Consider the following 24425-nt stretch of genomic DNA (forward strand, 5'->3'; position numbering starts at 1 on the left):
GTTCTCTGGCTGAGGTATTTAAGATTAATGAGGCATTTGTTCTCAATCAAGAAGCTAGGTATGATACAGTTTCACTTTCAAGAACTACACAGATGAATCATTTAATCGTTTGGTCTTTTTATTTTTTGAGATGATTTGTGGCTAATTTTTTGTGAGCAGTACTCTAACACAGATGGATTCAATGTCACTCTTCCTCGGTCTCAAAAATAATTATCAGTCAAACAATAACAATTGCACAGTAAAATATAAATGTGCATTATCTTACGTGTGGGTGCATGCAAACGCTGAATGATGCAAGAGTTGACATGTTGTGAGCTGTGCTAGAGGGGGTTAGTTACTGGTAATAAAACTAAATAGCCATCCTATAATTTACTACATACTACAAAATGTTTTTGCATATAATATTTTCATGATTTCATTTAAATTAGAATTTTCTGGAGAGAAAAATTAAACATAAAGCAGTGGAACTCAAAGTACTAATATGTACCATAATGAGTCTGCTTATCGGCATGCTGCTCTTCAATGGACCTCAAGAGGTGCAGAAAGGTACGGGAGTAAGGTGGCAATCATTCCATAATTATGTATTATTCACACAAAATATGGCTGCTGCTCCAATGTAGGAGTTCCACCATATTATACAAAACCTTCCTTATTATGCAGCAGAGTAATAAATATTTGCAGTTATCCGATTTATGCATTTCATTATAAAGACTAAAGATACTAGTTTATATTACATTATATTTTTCATTATACAATTTACTATTGTGCACTATGGTTACTACTTTGTTTATATATAAGAATGTCTCTGTTGCATGACTCTTACAGAGAACACATGGGGCCCAATCCAGTGGCAAAAGTACCACTGTTTTCAGGAGAAGCAGGCTTGGGGCCAATACTATACAATGAATATACTTCAATATTTAATGCATATTTAAATTGCAATATATACATTTCAATAAGTAAAAATATATTTTCATATTATTTAAAAGTTTTAGCAAACTAACCATAGCGAAAGCAGGGATAAGCCTAAATACTGGCATGGCTAATTAGATGACAACAATAGTCAGAAGTCTATTATCATAAGCATACAGGAGCAGGTCTCCTACTAATGTAAATTACCCTCCCTGGAGCTGTGACAATTAACCCAGCTGAGGATCTGCTCCATAAACTAAAAGTTATGCAAACCTATATAAATATAGGAGCATAAATTTTCATAAGTGACTACTGATTTTCAGTGCTCAACTTGAAGTACCTTAAAGGGCTGATTTTCAGAAAGTGCTGAGCTTTAAAATGGTGCTTTTAATGTGTTTCAAAATGGGGTCCAAAACAGAGGCATTCTAAATCACTAGTCACTTCTTTAAAATATTGGGTTCTACAGATACATAATGAAACAGCTTAATACGGTGTGTTCCTGAAAACTCCTAAAAACAGTAATATTCCACCTGATCGACAGGACAGGAACGCCTTGTTTATAGGAACTCAGTATGAGCAATGGCATTCACCCTGTAGGACATGCACAATTTAAATGTCTAAGATGTTAGCGCTAATTCAGACATTTCTTTGGACTCTTGATTGCCTATGTAGGGAGCTCTCGCATCTGTAAAATTTCTCAGTAAATACTAGATTCATTAGGTGTATTTGGCTTCTTTCAGTGTTCCAGTAAGACAATCCCTTTAAGACTACTTCAGCTTCAATCACCTAGATCAAAGGCAGATTTCATCTTTGAAGCTACCCAAGAACAGTATCATGAAGTATACAAATAGCATAACCTATCCTAAATTACTACAGAAGAAGAAGCTGCTAACCAAAGAAAATAAAGTGCATCTGAATATTTCAGAGGACACAGTTCGCCCAGCTAATAAATACAGGAAGGAATTTCCAACCAAACGAAACAGCCTGGACTCTGTAACTTTTAGTACACCAAGAATCTGTTATACTTTCAAATGTCTGTCATATTCCTCGTAGGGACTCGAATGAAAAACAGCTTTCTGGACTTTCATTTCTATAGTGCCTTTCATCCCAAAGTTTACAAACTTAAACAGATATACAAAATTAAATTACACACAGAGACCAAGTCTCCTATTAATTGAATATAAAATGTTGGAGAGAAAACAGCAACTATTTAACAGGACAACACCAGTAAACAATAGCTTCGGAAAGAAAGTGAAAAATGCCTTTTCCACTCTAAGCTAACAGTCACCAAGTTGGAACTTGGCCAGGACACTGGGGTTAACATCCCTGCCATTGCTTCCACTCCTTCCAACCATCCCACCTGACCACCCTTTTTGTATCCTCCCATGCTGTCCCCTTATGGATGGAACACGCTGTTGTCTTGTTGTTTATCATGTAGTCTCCCTCTGCATTCAAATCCCTTCTCAGAATATAATTCTTCCATCAGGCGTTCAGTGCTAACTCCCCTCAGATAATGGGGGGAAGGAAAAGAAGAAAACGATTCAGACTGCATGAAAATTTCACCTGTATTCTATGCATTTTAATTGTGTGTAATTATATGTTCAGACTGTACTGAATGCACTGTTTAGACAGTCCGTTCATTGAGGCACAGACCACATCTTTTACCATGTTTTATGCAGTGCTTAGTACAATGTTGGTGACTTAGAAATGATAGGAATGCTATAGGATCTTTAAAGGCCACCATATGCCACAGTTGAAGCATCTAAACAATGCTTAGCCTAATGAAGAACTGTGTATTTACATGAATAACCTATATTCATGGTTTATTATAGAAAACTGGATCCAGAATAGCATAAACTGGAAAGTAAAACATGACAGACATTCTATAGTACCAAGACTCTAAAATGTCAAGCAAATAATAAATTTCTTTATTAATGCCACCATCTCCTGAAGCACTAAATATAACTGATATATATATATTTTAAAAAGCAGATAAAAATCAAAAGCAGGTTAACAAAAGCAATATAAATGTGGAACCCAAAGACAGAACAAAGCTTTCAGGAAGAGGTTGTGGGGAATAATGTGAGTTGCACATTTTTAAAGGGTAAAGCAATAACCCTGGCAATAGCATTTTAATTAACTGCAGTCTTTTAAGAGGCACATCAGTTAAAAGGGAACCACAGTAAATGTAACTAGCAAACTATGAGATTTTATGTTAGTGTCAATCTCTAGCATCATTTCAGAGACATTAAAAAAGACAGTTTTGTAAACATGACCCTAAAATGACAAATAGGATTCAAAAATAATATCAAAACTTTGAACCATGTAGATGGCTGCAATGTGGTTCCATATTAATAAAATTTCAATATGGTAATTTATTAAAGTTGTGTTTGACATTGATAAGTATTAATTTTTTCCCCCTCCAAGTAAAATTACAGACGTTTCCCCTTACTGATTTAAGAATGCCATTCAATCACGCAACCAAGCCAATGGAAGTTTTGCCACTTAGGTTTGCCAACCCTCCAGGACTGTCCTAGAGTCCTGAGAAATGAAATATTAATCTTTAATTGAAGATTTTGCCATGTGATGTAACTTCCAGGAATACATCCAACCAAAATTGACAATCCTATTTGCCACTGCGTTCAGCAGGGCCAGGATTTCACCTCAATGTCTATCCTCTCTCAAGTCCCATAGCTCACACTAATAAAATAATTTGTTTGTATTGGCATAACTAAGCTAAATGTGGTAATAAAGGATACTGAATGCTAGATTAAAGAGGAAACACTTAAAGTAAATTTAGCGCTAACAAAAGATGCCAGATTTATAGCCCTGAAAATTTTCCAGGTAAACATAGAACAGCTAAAATAAATAGGAAGCACTAATATATATTTCCAAAAGTTATCCTATCAGTGTGCTTCTAGAGCACCAAGGGACCACTTCTAAAAATGAGAAGGCAGTTAATATGTCCATTCAATCTTTGATATCCCCAGTGATGCTCCCAACCAAAACGTCAACTTGTGCCACTCAGACAGCGATTTCTGTTATGTAGACAAATCTGGAAAAAGAATTGCACTGAGGCCAACTCCTCATTTCACACAGGTCACCAAACTGTATTTAGATTAATATGAAGTTGTCACCACTAATAATCTTGCAACACTTTTATCGACACACACCTAAAACTACAAAAGTTCACTTAAATATATTATACACAGGGCTTCAAATGAAAAATAAAAGACTGGTGAACTAGATGGACCCTGGTTTACCACCCAGTCCTTTCCAATCTCCTAGAAACATCACTATTCTCATGTACTCCTGAAAACACAGAAATAGAAATCCTGAAGTCCTTTGTGCCTCCTCGTCTCCAGTTCCAATACCCTCTTTTCCTCAGCCTCCAGACACCTCTCCAACCCTACCCCTCTTCTCCACCTCCTCAACTTCCTACTAAGCCCTAAGATTCCTCCTCAACCATATATGAAATAAATGACAATACCACATATTATCTAACTATTTATGTTCTTATATTGCACCTATCACCCTGTTATGTGACACTCCCGTGCTTTTAAATAGGAACATTTCTTAAATAATCTCCAACTCTGGAGCTGTTTCAGGACCTTCACTTCTTGCCTTCCTTCAACATGAAACTAACAAAATATGGGATTTCATATTCTTTTATACTTTTTACTCACTGTGTTTTGATAATTAAACATGCTTATTACATACAAAAAATGTAAACTCTCTGCTTTTTCCCTTAAGTCACGCTGCTGTATATATTATCTGGGGGTAGCCGTGTTGTTTTTGCTGTACATAGCAGTCAGAGGTATAGGTTGTTTTTAAATTAATGGAGATATCCCATCTCCTAGAACTGGAAGGGACCTTGAAAGGTCATCGAGTCCACCCCCCCTGCCTTCACTAGCAGGACTAAGTACTGATTTTGCCCCAGATCCCTAAGTGGCCCCCTCAAGGATTGAACTCACAACCCTGGGTTTAGCAGGCCAATGCTCAAACCACTGAGCTATCCCTCCCCCCTAATACCAGACTTCAAGCAAATGTTCTGAAGGTTCTCAGTATTTTGAACATAATGTGGCTTTCCATTCCTATTGCAGTCACTCAGGGAATGTTCATGAATGTTCGCCCTACAACCCCAACACTTAGAAATGCCATAGCTGTCCCTTTGCTGAAAGGAAATTGACAAACTTTTTGTCAGAGAAGCAGGGCTGTCTAACCCTGTTCACTTAACAGATAATTAGATTCTCAGTTAAAGGCACCCTGTCACTTGCAAGGATTGACTTTTGCCTTTCCCCCCACCCACCCACGACTCTGGAAAAACTATTACAAAAGCAGTTTCCAAAGTCCTGAAATTCCTGATTGTTTGATAAAGAGCATTTAACAAGTGTTTCCATTGACCAGCCAAAGAGAAACATGAAAACATTTTACAGAAATAGAAATTGATTCAGTACACACATTTTAATAACTATGCACTGAGCAAACACTGGACTACATCCTTATAAATCAGAAAGTATTTCTGTCAGTTTTAAAACATTATTTCCCTTCTTGTTCCACTCAGCTTAGTCAATACGTACACCATACCTACTACTCAGGAGGTTCAGGCGGTGATGCTCTTAACAGTTTCCCCAGTAGACAGCTCCCTCGGACCAGGATCTCTGTGCACTGCCTGAATGCCACCCCGCCTGAACCAGGATCCTCCCTTTTGTGGACCTCCAGCACTGACAGGCCTTATGGGAGTAGGGGATTGGAGCTGACTGAGTTGAGAGGAGCTCTTTAACCCCTTCTTGACTGGGGTAGGGAGCTGCCCCACCTCAGTGAGCAATGTCACATTTTCCAGTAGGGTGGACACTTGTGTCTTCTTCAAAGTATCTGGAAATTTCACCCCGATTCTTATTACTCACATTTCTAAGGCACATGACTACGTTTTCTTAACAGAAGTCAGATGAGAGATGACTAGCTGCCTTAGGGAATCCAATATGCATTACCAGGAGAAAGCCTGAACTTAGAGATGTATCTCGCATCGCACCCTAAAATAGGATTTGTGTTCTGACAGAACTGCACCAGGAGTTAATTTCACAGTGTGGGGCTTACTACTGAAAATGCCTTAACTCTAGCCCTACATTGAGTTAATACACGAGCACATACAACTGCAGTGTCCCAACTAACCCCAACCAGCATGGCAGGATGTACTGGGGGGAAAAGAGTCTCTAAGAGAAATGATCCAGGGATAATATCTCCACTAGGTGTCAAGACAAGGAGTTATTTGAACAATGACACAGTAGTGCATTTCTTGTTGAGGCATTGCCATAATAATAATAATACTTTGCTCTTCACCAGTAGATCTCAAAGCACTTTACAAATAGAAAAACTGAGGCACAGAGAAGGGCCGTGACCTGCCCAAGGTCACCCAGCAGGCCAGAGCTGGGAATAGAACCCTAGTATCTTGCGTCCGAGTCCAGTGCTCCCTTTTCCAAACCACACTGCCTCCATGCCTCAAGCATGCTCTTAATGTCCCTTTTTTAGATGGATCCCTATTTAAACCTGGGGAATTCATGGTCAGTTGGTAACATCTACACTGTGGACACTCACTGAATATGCAAAAATAAAATCTGCATTAGTGCTTTTTGTGTGTATGTAGTGACCTACTTGGAATGTTTGTTTGTGCAATAGGTACATGTGCAAATTTCCCAGGCTCAATTTAGACAGCCAGTCTGCAAAGTTTGGCCTTTAATTTTCTACTGCCTAAAGTGGCCAATATTTCTTTATCAAGTAAAGTGCGTGCTTAGTAGATAGCTTTACAACTCAGTTATCCCATCCATTTGATTCAGATAAATCACACTTAGTAAGTAATGATGAAATGATTATACCACATTAAATCAGGAGGGTGGTGTTCATTAATCAATTTTGTCACCTATAGCTTTGCATTTCTTAACTGGATGATGAAATGAAATGCTTTCCCAGAGAACACAACTGCCATAAAATGTAACAGAAGTTTGTTGGGGGAAGGCAGATTGGCTAAATTCTAGACATAAGATGGCTAAATGAAAAAATAAATGGCCATTCCCTAGTAGTAGAGTGGTTGTTACTAAAAAGTCAGCATTTACCCAAAGTTGCCATTAAGGGCATCAGAAATCCTGCAACTATAGCATATTCTGAGTGCAGAGTTTTGACAGCATGGCATAGTAATTGCTAACTTTTTAATAGTGAACACTACATTTCTTCCATCAGTTACTATGAAAAATAGGAGCAGACATTGAGAAATATCCTATGAGCCTATACTGGAGACATGGGTTATAAAACCTCCTTTTGAATCCCATTGTTTGAGTTAATGCAAATTATTCAGGTCAGAGATCTGCTTGATCCCTGGGGGAAAATGTTAACATTCTGTACAAGTTTTAATTATTTTAAATAACCTATCTTCTTAACCAAATTTATTATTGTTTACACTTTATCGAAAAGTATTACTGAAAAAAAAAAGATTATGGAAACATGCAATTTTCCTGAAAGGACAGGATCCATCTATTTCCAATAACATTTCGTCCCCGTGTTATTTTCTTTTTTGATCATACAATATGCATATATGGTTTGACATGTGAAATATTTTATGACTGTCTGCTGGTGTAAACCCATAAATGCTCTAAAAGAACAATTTCATACTTGCTGATAATTTATTATTCAGCTTTCCCTTCCTCTGCTCTCCCCAAATTCCCATGCATACATTCTCTAGGACTAAACTATTTAGAGTATATTTCATTTCTTCTTTTCCCTCTGATGTATAGTCAAAGTTTGGGTTGCTTTCTTGGACAATATTCTACAAACAACATAATCTACTTGCTAGCAATTTTCTTGACAATGTAAAATTCTTTCAAGGCTCTCTCTCTCTCAAAACAGTGAAATTTACTCTCTCTCTCAAAACAGTGAAATTTTACATTTAAATCTAATAATATTGGTAAAAGAAAAAGAAAAAAACACGTCACCAGCAATAAATGGTGTATTTAGAAGAACCCAGCCCTATATACTGCATTCCAGATACAACACCTCGTGTGCTTTTTTTTGTTGGTCTGCAGGGAATAGGATAACTAAATAAACTATGCAACTTACAGCTGTCCAGGCTCCTTTTTTGCACCGAGAACACAGCCATCCATCATGGATTTCATGAGAAGGAACACCATAACAACCTAGAATAAGAGAGCTGGGTTGATTAATATATTCTGCCCTTCTGGATGTCTATAGCTCCACACAATTCAGCTGTATACAAACACTAAAGTAACATATGCCTTGTGATCAAAATGACTAACTAATGAGCCCCTGCCCAGGTTAAGTCTAATGCTACTGCATAATCAACTTATAGGGGACACAGGTAGCAATTCATCTAGTTCTCAACTCTGAGAACCTTCCATTTTATTAGTTTTTCTAGTCCATATATTTTTCCATATGATAAAAATTAAGAATCAGATAAATGAAGTAACACTAAATCTTTCCAACTATATGGCACTTACATATGAGGATCATAGTGTGCTATACGAACGTTAACTAATTAAGTCCCAGCACCTCTCTGAGGTACTGTAGGAAGTCACTCCATCTGACACTTCTGAAAAGGGGAAGAATATATTTGGGTGAAATTATGGCCCCACTGAAGTTAATAGCAAAACTTTCATTGACTTCAGTGGGGCCAGGGCTTCACCCTAATTATTTAACAGGGCAACACAACACTACACAACAGTTTAGACTAGGAAGAGAACATGTTATTCTAACAAAAGTTCAGGGTGAATTTTACAGAAAGGAACAGATACAGGAATTGCAGGTAGGCACACATTAGTAATTGGAGAAAGACTGGGCACTGGGGCTGATACCCCCGACCAGGACACTGGGGCTAATGCCCGTATAGTTAATTAAAGTGCTGTGGGACAATTATTGATCACAAGTGGTCAAGGACCTTGGTTTCACTTCTCAACTGAAAGATGGCACCTCTAGCATCACAGCTTCCCCTATTTTTATGCTGGGCCATTGGTTCAATACTGACTTAGAAGGAAGGCACCATCTATTTAATAATGAAAGTATTCCTTGGAGGTCTCCCATCTAAGTACTGACCTGGCCCTGACTTTTGAAATCTAGTGGGATCACAGCAGAAGGTGATATGGTTGCACAGGTATTTTATTATGCTAAGTTTGATTGATTCCAGCAGATGAGACTGAAAATTGTATATATAAATCTTTGGTCTGTTCCATAATGATGTTAACAAATATTTACAGGGTTCCAATTATTTGCTGTTTTCACAGACGAAGTTAACAATTCCCAGAATATTTGATGTTCTGATATAAAGTTTTACCATAACAATTCTGAAGACTACATATAAAACTGTTCTGAATAGACTCAGTATATGTTGCTTGCTACTCAAAAACCATAATAAAGCAAATAAGGCAAAATTGTAAATCACAGCTTCTTTAAATTGAGTGATTAGTTTATTTACTTGCATGAACCTGTACACAACACTTTGCACAGGATATTAGAAGACTTGTTCCATCCTCTTCAATAAAGGCATTTGATGGATAGTTTTCAGTGTTTTCTTCGCTATAAATAAAACACATCTCTGGAATAAGTGGTTTAGTCTTTTCACCAGCCGTAAATGTTTCATCTGATTTTGTTTCCCAGCAAGCATAATTTTCTTCATTATGGTTGTCTGGCTGGAAATACACAATATTTATATTTAACTAAAAGACACAAAAAGGCTTATTTATTTGTTATTTTGACTTGGGTGTACACACTTTTCCCCTTCAGTTCTTACACTAGTGGTTTAATAGTTTCAAAAGAAAATTAGCTGCTTCCAAAGCATCCGTCACCACCATTTTCTTTAGTTACTTGATTATTTTGGTAGGTCTTAGATTAAAAATAGCACTCCAGCAGTCTGAAAGTTAGTGCTGCTACAACTGTGCTCACTTTACTGTACCATTGCTATGACTACAATTTTGAGTCCCCTGGGCCCGATCCAGCTCATATTCAACTATGACGCTGCTGCACCTCAAACTCCAGAAGTAGGTTAGTGTGCCCTGTTAATATGATTGTAGCGGGCTCTTTTCCTGTCAACCAGGTAGGATAATTCAACAAAGCAGCCTCTTTCTGCAAAGCCCGATATAAAGTAGCAATGTATGTCTGAGTATTCCTTCCTTTGCCACATACAACCCGCAGTTGGGAAAGAAGGGAGTCTTACCATTAACTGTCCCCGGGCAGGAGCTCCCTCACTGGCAGCAGGAAGATAGAGTGGGGAGTCACCTGGCCAGCAGCATGGGGAAACCAAAATTACCACCCCACTGCTACAGCTACTCCCTGACTCCCATGTGGTACAGGGACTATTTTACCTCTCTTTTGACCAGTGCTCCCACAAAGGAATTACTCCAGTTCAAGGGCTTCCAGAACTTCTATAGCCTGTGCAGTGTCGGTGGGAGTGATGGCTCAGGTCTAGTATATATAGTTCTGGGGAGCATCTGAGGTGCTGAGTTCTCGTCTCATGAGAAGCTCTACAGTTCCCAGACACTGAACTGTAGGGTTTCTGGGTTAGGAAAGGCTTGCCATACCTAAGTCAACAGACCTTTCCCCTCTGCACCAGTGGTCCCCAAACTGTGGAGTGTGCCGTCTTAGAGGTGGCACAGAGGAACGTTTGTGTGTGTGTGTGGGAGTGCCACACTTTCCCAGCCCTGCTCTTCCCCCAGACCAGTTCAGACCCCAGCCTCGCTCCTCCCTCAGCCCCATTCAGCTCTTAATCCTGCTCCACCCCCAGCCTGGCTCTGCCCTCACTCCCTGTGTAAACCCTCAGACCAGCTCCACCCCCAGCTTCACTCTAACCCCTGCTCCATCCCTAGCTTGGCTCTGCCCTTATCTCCTCTCTGCCCCCAGACCAACTCCGCCCCTAGCTCCAGCTCCTGTCCCATCCCCAGCTCCGCCTTCAGCCCAAGTTCCACTGCTGAGAATGCCTTGGCTATGCAGTAGTGGTGGGGGGCACGGACAGCCTTTGTTACTGGTAAGGGGTGGGTGTGACTGAAAAAGTTTGAGCACCACTGCTCTCTATACTATAGGTCAATCTGCTGTCCAGCCAACATCTGCAGCTTTCTAGAGCTTGTCAAACTACTAAACTACTGCTATTTTCTACTGTGCTTACTTCTTTCAAAATGAAATTATTTCACAAAAATGCTAAGAATGGCCTGACTCATGAAAGTTTTTATATTTGCTATGCTACACAGCTGTAAACATCATTATTTTTTGCTGGCAGCTCTGCTAGAAGTGGGAATGGCTAAGATGATAGCAAACACTATTTTTCTTGTTATTGTGCTCAGATTAGCATGATTTGTACTTGGTACTGTATGTCTCACTTTTACATTGGATCCATTCATTTACGAAAACGCAATAGTTAAAAACAAACACAGGAGTCAATAAAATCCTTTGCTTCTGCCCGATGCCTCATTCTTTAAAGACAATTTCACTTCATTTGGAAAGGGTACCAAAGCAGTGATCTCCAAGCCAGGACTAAAACCGTGTATGAATTATTGTCTTAAATATGAAGAGACATACTGCACTTATGTGTGTCCCATCCCAAGCACGTTATTTTAAAAATATTTTGATGGGCAAGATTCAGCTTTAATATTGTATCAAGTTGCAAGCATTGGGTGTGACAGAGCAAATGTGCACTCTGTGGGGAGGTGACTGGGCGGTGTTAGCGGCCTGTGATAGACAGGAGGGTGTGCTGTAGAGTAAGTCCTCCAGGAAGTGTAGGGAGGTTGTACTTCCTGCACACTGTAGAAGCAGAAGCTGTGGGCTGCAGCTCCAGAATAATGGGAAGTTTGTTACCTCATTGCTGTGCATACTCCTGTTCATAATAAAGGGTTTATTGTGACACCGATTTCCTTGGCAGTGAGATAATCCATGGTACCAGGAGTGGACGGCACAGCATAACTCAATGAGACCTAGTGGCTGCTATATAGTCTGTGCAACTGCACACAACTCCCCCACACCAGCACTGAGAATCAAGGGAAATGCTGAATATGCCTGGAAAACATTCAAGCAGCAAGTTGAGCTGCATATGAAAGCCACTGGGACAAATAAACTGGAGGATGAGCAAAAGATTAACAGTGCCAGGCACAGGAGCCCTAGATGTATACAGTGCATTCCATACAGATGGTGTGGGGAAAGAGAGGAAATGTTCAGAAATAACTAAATTGTTTGAAGATCATTGTGGCTCTAAAAATGTTACTTATGAGAGAGATGTATTTAGGATGAGAACACAATAGAGGAGTTTGTCACAGACTTAAAACTAAAAAGTCAGTCCTGGGAGTATGGAATATTAAAAGATTCATTAAAGACCAGATTGTCCTGGGGTGTAACAATAAAGAATCTGTGAACAGTTACTAAGGGAGATGGATATGACACTAGAAAGGGCAATATGTATATGCCAAGCAACGGAACAAACAGAAACACAAATAAAAAGCCTAGAGAAAGGCACAGAGCACATGACTCAGTACTATAATTAAGCCAGCCAGGGGAAAGTTCACAGAAATTAAACTGACCAGTGACAGGAAAATGGAAAGCAGGAAACAAGTCAGTGATGTGGCAATCAACAAGAGTATAGTAAATGCCCAGCTTTCGGGCAACTATGTGGAAAACATAATAAATCCAACCATTACGCTAAAATGTGCGGAGAAAATGCAGGTTTCATGTATTGAGTGCAAAAATGGATTCTTCAAACAAAGAGGAAGAGCTGTTCTTAAAGAGAAGAAGGAATATGAAAATGCAACAGACTGTTTAATTAAAATGTGCACTGTCACTGGGTGGCTGGCCCCAGTAAATGAAGTCGGGCCACCTCCCCAGGCCAGTAAAGATGCTCTCATTTGGCCAATTAAGAGGGCGGAGCAGCGCCTGGGAGTTATAAGGGACCAGAGAGACACAGTGAGAGAGATCTGATAAGTCAGGGTTGCCTGGAAGGAGGAAATCTGCATGAAATGAGAGCTGTCAAAGGAAGATGATGTTTTTTGGGGCAACGCTGAAGGCAAGAAGAGCAGCAAGAGGGGTTTGCTGGCTTAGCTCCCAGAGCCAGAGAATTATTCCAGGAGTGGGTGGGTCAGCTTTTGTGGCCTGCATCATGCGGGAGGTCAGACTAGATGATCATAATGGTCCCTTCTGACCTTAAAGTCTATGAGTCTATGAGCCTGGAGAGGGCTGAAGGTAGGAAGAGCAAAAGAGGGAGGTGCCTGCTGGCTCTAAGCCAAGAACCAGAGAAAGCTGAAGGCCGGGGAATATTGGTAGAAGTTATCTGCAGACGTCTCCACCATTGAGAGCTGGACCCACTGATGTCTCTGCACCAGAGAGCTGGACCCAGGGGAACAGTGAGACGGCAAATGGACCAGGGGGAGTGAGGGGTGCTCCCCTGGAGAGGATAATCTCCCAGCAGAGAGGCTGTGGGGATTCTCACTTAGGAAGAGCAGGGTTGCACTCCAGCTGGAAGGGCCGGGGTGGCCGTCCTGGCAACAAGGGATGGAAGAGGACTGACAAAGAGTCCAGGTGTGGCAAAAGGTTCCGTCGTATGGTATGTGGGATGTCAAGGGACAAAATGGAATGGGTTTTTAATGACTGGGTGATAAACAGACTACATTTTGGAACTTTTGTTGCAGCCTGCTATAAGATGGCACTTGAGGAGGAGCCACCTTTTGACATGCACAAATGGCACTTATGTGACATACAATATAGACACTGGGGTACAAGTAATGTAATAACAAACACTGAAAGAGAGAGATGGAAGGAACACAACTGTAGAGGAGTAGAAAGTGTCTGTGAAAGACTATAATGGGGGAACAATTTCGGTGACAGGAGAGTGCATGCTGACACCTAAATACAAAGCGAACACAATAAAAAAAAGAGTTTATGGACAGGAGATTGTGGCAGAGGCAAACAACCAGTCTTGGACCTACACAGGTGTGAGATGCTTGGTCTCATAAAAGGATGTATGACAGAGAGACAGAACAACAACCTAGACTCAGATATGAAAGTATTAATAGAATCATGTAAAGACGTATTCACAGGAAATGAGTGCTTTTCAGTAACATGCAAGATACAGTTAATAGATGATGAAGAACCTGTGGTACACACTACACGAAAAGTTCCACAAGCCTTAAGAGCTTCAAAACATGACAGCAAATAGTATCCTTCAGAGAATAAAAGAACTGATAGATTGGGTTCACTCCTTAGTAACTGTAGAGAAAAAAAAAGGAGGGGACTTTGGCTGTATATGGACTCTAAGGAGCTGAACAAAACCATAAAAAGAGAACACTTCCACTTGCTCACAAGAAGAGAACTGCTGTCAGGTGGTAGGAACCAAATTCTTCAACAAATTAAATGTATCACTGGATTTTGGCAGATCCCCTGGGACACTGAGAGCTCCAAGATCTGACTTCGAACAGACCATTTTGACAGATGCTACTTCTTCAGACTGCCTTTCGGAACATGTTCAGCTCCAAAAATATTTCACAATACAATGAGCCAGATCCTAAAGGGTGTAGCACATATGAAAGTGTTTGTGGATGAACTAATAATTTGGGGCAGCACTGCCACTGACCATCAGGAATAACAGAGGAGAGTACTGGAAACTGTGAGAGCTAATAACATTAAACTGAATACAGCCAAATGTTAATTTCAAACAACAAAAACAACATAGTTGGGAAAGAGACTGACCTCGAAGGGAATCTTGCCCAATGAATCAAAGGTTCAGGCAATATTGAACATGCTGAGACCTGAAGATAAAAGGGGAATTCAAAGACTGCTAGGCATGTTGAATTATTTCAGCAAGTTCATATCTAACTATACAGCTTGCACAACTCACCTAAGACTTGTGCTCCACCAGGTCACCAAATGGGCATGGATGCCAGAGCATAAAAGGGAATTAAATTATTTAAAGCAGGTTCTGATATAACCTCCAATGCTGCAGTTCTTTGACTCATTGAAGGACATCAAGCTCTGCACACATACTTTGAAAGGAGGGCTGGGAGCAGTACTAGACCAGTGTCATGGAACGGATTATGATTGGTTGCCATTCTTATATGCCATAGAGAAGATGTATGCATAAACTGAAAAAAGATATAAGGTCTGGTGTATCGATGTACAAGATTTCACAACTTTCTCTATGGTTGTAGCTCAAAGCATAAACTGATCAAAACCACTGATTGAAATACACAAAAAGGGATTTGGAGAAGCACCACCCTGGATATAGTGACTACTTTCGAAAATACAAAAGTATGAGGTGACACTGGAGTTTCAACCTGGATGCCATTTAGTAATGGCAGACACACTATCAAGAACTTATGCTTCAGGTGTCAATACACAGCTTGATGACCTGGAACAAGCAGTAAACATACCTGTGAACATGGTAAGTGTCACATGCTGTATCTCCAGGCATATGGGATGAACTGGAGACAGCAACAGCTAAAGATGAAATGCTGCAAGCAATGATACAAGCAATAAGTAAAAGAGGGAAAAAATCCAAACTTTCCACCTGCCTAGTCCCGCTATAAAACAGCTTTCAGTGATTGCAGGAGTGCTCTTGAAGGGAACACAAATCATAGTTCCAATAGTGATAAGGAAAATATTGGATTGAATACATGAAGGGTACCTGGGAATGACCAAATCAAAAAGAAGAGCTAGAGAAGTTGTATTCTGGCCACAGATTAATAATGACATCGAAGAAATGATGGGACAGGTGTGCAACATCAGAAATACAAAAATTCCCAGCAGAAAGAATCCAGCAAAATTAATCACTTGCAATTCCATGGGACAAAGTTGGAATTGATGTGTTAAACTGGGGAAGACATGATCACCTGGTTATAACCAATTTCTCAGAAGTAGTCAAACTTGAAGATACCACATCTGCAACTGTTGTCAGGCACATTAAATCTGTATTTGCTTGGCATGTTATTCTAAGAATAGTAATAACTGACCATGGACTACAATTCAAGAACAGGGAATTCCTGGACTTTGCTAAAATGTACGACTTTCGGCATGAGACATTAAGTCCCATATACCCTCAAGCCAATTAATTATCTTAATGTGGAGTATGTATAGTGAAGAACGTGCAGAAAAAAAGTGGATGCAAGAGAAGATCCATTTCTATCACTACTCCAGTTACAGAGCTACATCACCACAATGTGGAAAGTCACCTACTGAACTCCTTTAGAGCAGATGTATAAATATTCTATTACCAAATATGGATACAAATGAAGGATGACGAAAGAGCCTGTGATAGTGAGAAAAAAAGACTAGGAAAGTACAATCAGACAAAATAGTATGATAAAGGAGCAAGACGTCTTCCATTGTTAAAAACAAAGACAAAAGACAAAAACAAAGTAGTAAGAATTTGACAAGTCGAAGCTACAATGATCAAAGAGGAGTTACTTCGCTCTGGACTCAGTGACCTCAGATGAAAGCACAACCTCATGAAGGAATAAGCATCTGCTCAATATACCTGACAACTTGGCTGAGACAAGTGAAGTGAGAGCAGACATACAAGTTGAAAACCATTCCCAAACTGACCCTTTTATTGATAATGAGGCAGAACCTTAGAGAAGGATTTGACCAAACAGGGTTTGCAACACAGCAGATTGGAAAGATTGCTGAAATGTCCCAAGAGACTGATTGAGACATGTTAAGGTTGTGTTTAGCAACCTGAAGAGTTAGGTCAGTTAGTGGATTTGTAAGAGTTTGATAGTTTAATTTAACAGTGTTTTAGTTCAGGCAGGAAATTTCAAAAAGGGATCTAAAAATGGGAAGATGTGCTGTACAGTAAGTCCTCCAGGAAGTGTAGAGATGCCAAACTTCCTGTATACTATAGATACAGTCTTTAGTTTGCTGGGACACACTTCCTGCTGGGGGCAGTCACAAAGAAGCCCAGCATAAGGCAGTTGCAGGCTGAAGCTACACAGAGTAGTAGAAAGTTTGTTATCTCATTTCTGTACCTATGTCCTGTTCATATTAAGGAGTTTATTATGACAACAGTCTGGTCGTCAGTGTGATATCACAAAAGTCAGACTAAATGATTTGGTGGTCCCTTCTGATCTGAAACTCGATGATTCTATGTCAGAATTTTCACCTGACATTCATTATTGGTATTTCCACAAACATATATCAAACAGTACTGTAGATTAGATGTTTTCTCTGGGTGAAATGTTGCTGTCCAAAAGGCCCAAGTACCATTAAACCACAGGGGTTCTGCAGTGCTGCAGACTGCAGACCAGGAAAAGGCCAAACAGTAAGACTCTGTCCTCCCTTGAATAACTTTCTTTCCACCGTAATGCAGAAAGAAATTTTGGGGGAGAAAGGAAGTGACTAGTGGATCTACAACTACATGGTTCTACTATCTTCAAATCTGTCTCCCCTGCAAGGAATGAGTGCACAGTGCTTATTGCAAGCCCATGGACTGTAGTAAAGGCCACGAAGAAGCCACTCGGCTACTCTACCTTCTACTCACAGGCTGTGGGGGGGAAATTAGAAGGAGGCCTGCCAGTAAATCCTTCTTGAAAAATTTATTTACTGTGGCTGGTGGATCATTTACCCCTTATGTAGTGATTAATACTTCACTTTCTATACTAATGAGTCTTAGCTAGAAATGAATTTTTCCTTTCCTTTTCATGTCACAAATTAACCTTCTATAATGATTAGTGTTTGCATCATTTAATTTTATTGTCATGCATAGCTATAAAAGAGACATTAAAGACTCCTTTCCAAATAACTACTGAATTATTCGAATCCGGCTTACCTTATAGTAGGGCATAAGGAGAGTGCAAATGGCACAATGGGGTTCCATTTTGGCTGCAGCTGCATTATATTCTTTTTCAGCAATGAAATCGGGTGCTCTTTTCTGCCAAAGGTGGACAAGAGGTTTGGCCCATGACTCTGTTTCTTGCACTTCCTCTTCGATTAAGGGAGTCTCAAGCAGTTCTTAAAGAAAATAAACACTTGGTAAAACTGTATTCTTGGGATGAAGGCAAACGATACTGAAGTATCCATCTGCACTAGCAATGAATAGCAAACAGTGTCAAAAGAACTTCGGCATGTGAGAACAAATGCAAAATAACACAATTATGTGGTGCGGTGAAGAGGTCCACAGTACAGGGTAGCGAGGAGAGCTTTGCCCCTGTGCTACATGCTTACTTCGCCACATAAAGAGCATCAGGGAGCATTGCAACACTTATATGCCTTACAATTTGTGTTTATACTCAGATTTGCAGAGTGAACACCTATATCCCCCATCTCTTACTTCCTCCAACCTCTGCCTCCTTCCTAGTATGCACTTTCTTTAACTCCCACCACGGAACCATGCTAGAGCCTGTCAACCAGCACCAAGCAAGTCAGTTGGTTTTCCCCAATATGATGCATTTTGATTTGCTTTTTAAAATATCTTTATATTCATTTTCTGCAGCATATAATGCACAAATATTTTGGACTTTAAAAATATGCAATTCTGAGACACAATCAGACCTTGCCTATGATCAGGCTCAGGTGACGTTCAGTGGTGGCTGTGATGCCTCCTGCTGAGAGCCTGCTGGGCCATCACATGAAGGAGGATCCGGTGTTCTCAGGAATCTGCCTTTTCAGACCTGAAAGTAAGTTTGTCTTACTTGTACATTGTGTCCCTCTGAAAACCCTCACAGTGCCTGAGACTAATAGGTTACTCCTTCCTCTCTTCTTCACACAGGTAGATAGATCCTTTCCCCCCAGGTGGATTTTTGCCACCTCACCCTATGAGCAACCTCTGCACCAAATTAGCTGGGAATTCCATAGCAAATGACTAATTTTACCCTATTAAATAAACTACACACATGCTAGAAATGTCCAGTCCTCATCACAGGGAGCTGGAACTCTCACAGAAGCAAAGTTTAGGGGTAACATGCAATTAATTTCTGTTCAAGTCTCCCCAGATTTGGTACTAGTGGGATCTGTCTAATTGTAGCTCTCCTGCACATGGAAGACCCACGATGAAAGGTGAGCGGATTAAAACAGCCTTGACTCACATCACTGAACGAAGGACCTCCCAGGCATTCTCCCGGGAGGCATTCATTTCTACTGAGTAGCACCTGGGAAATGTGTGAAGAGAACACTGAGTAGGATATGGCATATCTCTAGGACAGAGGATGATGCCCTTTCTGCCCAGGAGGCAGCTAGCCCTCAAATAAAAGTAAAGCTAGTAGTTATTCATAGGACAAAGAACCTCTGCAGCTCTGCATGATTCTTTAATACTAGTTCTACTAGTTGAATTTTACTCTCCTGAGTGCTAGGGACAAAGAACATCAGGCATAAATACATACAGAGAATAGTCTAATCTTTTAGAGGATTTCTTAACTGGGATGGAAGGAAGGAAGGAGAGTGCCCTCTTCTCACTGGAGACTTGCAAGACAGAGCCACCAGTTCTGGCTACCAGGAACATCCTTTAACCAATCACGAAGAAACAGGTTTTAGTGGGTTGAAAAGATAATGACAACCCCTTTTCAAGCCAGACTGAGACTGCAAAAGAGAAATAATTCCTTGGGCAGCATGGCAAACTAGTCTAACTCCCATCAAGAAGCTGCTTACTAATAGGTGTCTGTCAGGAATGATGTAGAAAATGGGGTCCTGGGACAAGAGACTTGGAGTAAAATCTTGTCCCCATTGAAGTCAATGGCAAGACTCCCACTGACTTCATTCAACAGGGCCGAGAATTCACCCTGGTGTTGCTTTAATGGGTCCTCCAGGACTAAATTGGTGGAGACACACCATGTGACCTCCACATGGATGGCAATGATCTCTTTAGGATCCCTGGACTGCATAGGTATGGGGGGGTAGAACTCCCTGTTCACTCTGTGAAGGGGAACCTGTTTCCCAGCCTTAGTAAAAATTTGCTGGAAAACTCTGCAAAGATAATTTTGTGGACTTTTATTACTAGTAAATCACCCCAGGTGCAAAGAACAACAAAATCAGGAAAGATGGCTGCAGGGAAGATTATTTGACCCTTGTGGCAAAGTTTCTCTCTGAAGTGATCCCCTTCCACATACACACACGCATATACCCATGATTAAGAATGATCTCAGTGGTTCTTGAGGACATGAAATTTCTATGCAGTCAGATGAATGGTGACTGTGAGGTCTTTGAGATGGGAATTTTTAGAAAAATGGAAGGACAGGTAGGTATCTATTACGGATACTGAAAACCCTGGGAATGGGGAGAGAGGAAAGAGCAGAAAGCTTTGAAAAGTCATTGAATACAATTTAAAGAAGAAGAGAAGAGATAGTTCTATAGTGTGGTGTTCATTTTTAACAATGTATTTATGAAGATTAGTTTCTTTCAGAAGAAAACAATATAGAAGAGTTTAAGTAAGCTGGATCATCACATTCCTTCAGCCCATGACTGCCTTCACCAGCTTACAAAGAAGTAAAGGCTTTATAGATCTCTTCCTCTGATAAAACTATCCTGAATTGCCATAAAATATTATAAAGCATAATAGTTGTATTGGTGATGAGTACAGAAATGAATTATTTTCATATAAACATAGTATGTGGCCACATATTAGATAGAGGAATTAATAAACTGACATATACTACATGTAAATTTATTTACAATGTTATACACTGCTATTCAAGAAACATTTGCCCACAATGTACATACAGCAGACTTGAGAAAAACAGGAAATGTATGAGAACAGCAGTTTCCAAACCTAAATTCAGTTTACAGATGGCTATTGGGTGACATGCAGGTACAAAGTGTATAGTTAACAATGTAGGAATAGTTGGACAAATTAAGATTTCCAGAATATAGAATCCACCTTTAACCAAAAGTTCCACCATATTTTTTTAAGTTAAAAGAGTTCTGTTGAGCATATTTACAATATCTTAGAATCTTGAAATAAAATATATTGTTCCCTGCCATGACAACACCTATCAGTGTTGTCATTTTCAATACGACAGGCATAGATTATTATTTCTTATATTGCCAATGTAGCAGAAGACAATGAGTTAATGTCTCTTGCACTTTGCTCTCTGGCAACTCCCTAACAAATTTTCTGGTGGAGGATTTACATCTACCCCCTTTTACATACTCTGTCATGAAGTTTCTCAAACCTCTGTTCTTGGCCCCTTTCTCTTCTTTATTTACTTTTCCTTATAAAACAACCTCATTGCTAGCTTCATCCTTCTTATGTTCAATGGCTATTAGCCAGGATGGGTGGGGATAGTGTTCCTAGCCTCTGTTTGTCTGAAGCTGGGAATGGATGACAGAGGATGGATCACTTGACGATTACCTGTTCTGTTCATTCCTTCTGGGGCAACTGGCATTGGCCACTGCTGGAAGACAGGATACTGGGCTAGATGGACCTTTGGTCTGACCTAGTATGGCCATTCTTATGTTCTTGCTAATTTCTCTCCAGAACTAAACTTCTCCCTCAACTCACTTTTGAACCTCTCTATTGTCATTATTTTTAATATTTATATTAAAATTGCACTTTCAGACAGATTTGGAGCGCCACTGAGCTAAGCACTCTGCAAACACACAGGTAGACACAATCCCTGCCCTGAGGAGTTTACAATCTATATCTTCCAGAAATGGGCACAGGGCTGGGAACTGTTGACCAGATTCTCAGCTGGCGTAAAAGGAGATAACTCCATTGACTTAAATGGAGCTTTGCCCATTTACACCAGGTCAGCACAGAAAGAAAAAAAAAGTATTGTTCTTGAGCAAATCCCACAAAAAAATTGGCTATTAAGGATTTTTTTTCACATTTCTTGTTGGCATTTAGAAACCCTGAGATGTTTCCCTCTTCCCTCAAATATGAGAATTTGATGCAGCAAATCCATTACTTCTGATACAGTCAAAACTCTTACTCATGTCAACTGATTACCTGTGTAAGGATTGTAAGACTGACCCACTACTGGTGCCTCGTGGAAAACTTTGAAAAGCATTTCTGCAATTTATCCAGTATGTCAGACTTGCTGCTCAATTCTTTAATGATCCATTTTTTGATTACTGACTACATCAACAAAGAACCTCTCTATTCCTTAACAGTTCATCTGTTCTTGTTGCTTATTCCCCATCTGATATCATAATACTCTATATCATACAGTATAATTATTTCCATAGCTACCAATGATGATGTCACAAGTGAGGCTACACTTCCAAAGGAAATGAGCTGTAGGAACAGATTATTCTTTAATGCAAAAATACTTTCACACACAAAAATCTGCTCAGGAGTAGACCTGAATGCTTTACTTTGAGAATACACATTATACACTGGTATCCGGACTTTTTAACAACAGAAACTCGGTTATCTGGTTCACATTCTTATAAACATTCTGTTCTCCCAGGGCTGGTTGGCTCAGCAGAACATCAGCAGATAAGACTCTATGGATGGAGTCTAACAGCATATAAAATCATATGTGCTCACATCCGGATATGGGTAGGAAGCTATGCGAGGGGAACTGGCCAGCAGACTTAAGATCGTGTTCAAAGTCTTCTGACCTGGGAAAGTCCTCTGACTGCAGAAAGTGTTTGCTGGGCCAGCTCCCCTGATTGTGCATTGAAGTCTTTATTTCCTGGAACATGACTGCAGTACAGAAAGTGGTTATGTGAAGTCAAATCTTGGGATAATGAATCTGACCTTCCAATAATCAAGAGTTTCAGTTATCTGATGTTCAGATAAAAAAAATCCTCAGTCAAACTTTGGTTAATTTCTATGAGCTGTCACTAAGGTAAGTGAACATTAAGTACCTTAACTAGTTGCCAGCATCGCATCAATAATGCTAAAAAAACACTCTACTAATTCATGGGGTGCAATTAAAAAATTAAGCTAAACAAAAAGAAGTTATTCTTAAACCGAACGAAGAGCGTCTACACACAACCTTGCACCAGCTTAACTAAGCTGCTTTTAAAACAAACCTTTAGTTAAGCCAGTGCAAGTCTGCATGTCGATAAAGCCTAAAAGAAGTCAGCTAGCACCAAACGAGCACAGCCAGGAAATGAACTGAACAAAATTAAACATCACACTATTTCTACAAACGGAACATTTTACACTAGCATCCGTGCCAAGGTCAAAATATGATTGTAAGGAGCAGGCACAGAGTAGTCTCATATCAAGCCAGCATTTCTCTTCATATGCTTTCCAAGTGCAATAACAACAGCCACTTATATAACAGTCTTTCATCCATGGATCTCAAAAACCTTTACAAACATTAAGCAAGCTCAGAACACCCCTATAAAATGGGTAAGGAGTATTATTAGTGCTGTGCGTCTCTTACAAAGTTTGGCTTACTAAGTGAGCTCCAAAGTTTTAAATCACAGGAAAGTAGAAAGAAGCAGTTCATTTCAAGTCTCTTATCTGAGGGAGAAAAAGAGGAGGAAAAAAGTTTTGAAATTCCGCCACCTTGAACTGGTTTTATGAGTTCAAGGTTCAGAGTATTCACAAACTTCATCCCATGCTGATGAACATGGGCTGAGGTGGTTCCTGCAGCTGGTGAACCTCCTTTTCTCATAGTCTGTTGGAGAAATAAACCCTCACCCTCAACTATTCCCAGAACCCTAAATGAAGACCAGTTCCCCTAGTTATTCACAGAACTCTTTATGCACTGAAATCTGAGTGCGGCACATAGACTATATGTGCAGCAAGTATGGGTAGGGATAAGTATGACAGGAACAGCTGGAAATTGACCAAGCCCAAACAGGTAACAGCCATATCATAATTTGGAGGACACCCGACAGAACGCTGAAGTGTCTTAGAGGCAGATCTCCTAGTGAACAAAGCTATACTGAACTCGGAGCAACAGAAGACTGAGGTGTGGACTTGAAATGCAGTTACAGTGGAGAAGACGTTCCTACCAAAGAAATCACTGAAGCACTTACCCCAAAGGGGCCCTAGCCTTGCACATTGACAACCTATCAGAGGCATTTCACCCAGGTGAATAAGTTCAGAACAGACTCCTACCAGTCAGGACATAGCTTGAAATGGGCAGATCACAGCCCTCCTAGAAAAAAAGGGCTCTTGAGGGTTCTGTAGGAGATGCAGGCGCCACCAACTCAAGTCCAGAATTTCTCAGAGAGACTGAGGAAGAAAGCAGGAGCAGAGATGTTGTCTTCAGCTAGGAGGCATCCCTCTCATCCAGCCTGAGCACCTACTGATGGGGGGGGGGATGTAGCTTACTATTCTGGAGGCGGGAAGGCTTAATGTGTCCCCTCTGAGGCTCCCAAGAGGTCTAGTGGGCAGGGAAAGCTCAGCATGCTTCCGGGAACTGCTGTGCCTTAACCTCACTCCTCTACACTCTCTTGGCAGGCCTTCCAGGTAGGAAGTACATTTCACATGTTAATTGAAGAGCTGTCCTTCTAATTTGCACGTTTAAGTTCCTGTTCATGCACACAAATTTGGGTTCTGCATGTACAAATGCTCAAAATGTGCGCGCGCAACTTAAGAAGCTGGTTCAACACCTGGTTGAGAGTTTGACCCTAGCTGAGTGTTCAATGGA

The 24425-nt window shown here is 40.2% G+C and overlaps 1 protein-coding gene across 1 annotated transcript in view; it reads right to left on the reverse strand.

The window, feature by feature from the left end:
* LOC113405360 (lysine-specific demethylase 4C-like) overlaps positions 1 to 24425 on the reverse strand; it is a 390365-nt gene that overhangs the window by 121748 nt on the left and 244192 nt on the right. The window contains exons 16-18 of the mRNA XM_026646511.1: positions 17705 to 17886; positions 9389 to 9602; positions 8020 to 8096 (exon numbers count right to left, since the gene is read on the reverse strand). Of these exons, the coding sequence (XP_026502296.1) occupies positions 8020 to 8096; positions 9389 to 9602; positions 17705 to 17886 (473 nt within the window). The remainder of the gene's footprint in view (positions 1 to 8019; positions 8097 to 9388; positions 9603 to 17704; positions 17887 to 24425) is intronic.

This window comes from Terrapene carolina, unplaced genomic scaffold (genome assembly GCF_002925995.2).
Source record: "Terrapene carolina triunguis isolate 2854851 unplaced genomic scaffold, T_m_triunguis-2.0 Scaffold35098, whole genome shotgun sequence".
NCBI classification, from domain to species: Eukaryota; Metazoa; Chordata; order Testudines; family Emydidae; genus Terrapene; species Terrapene triunguis.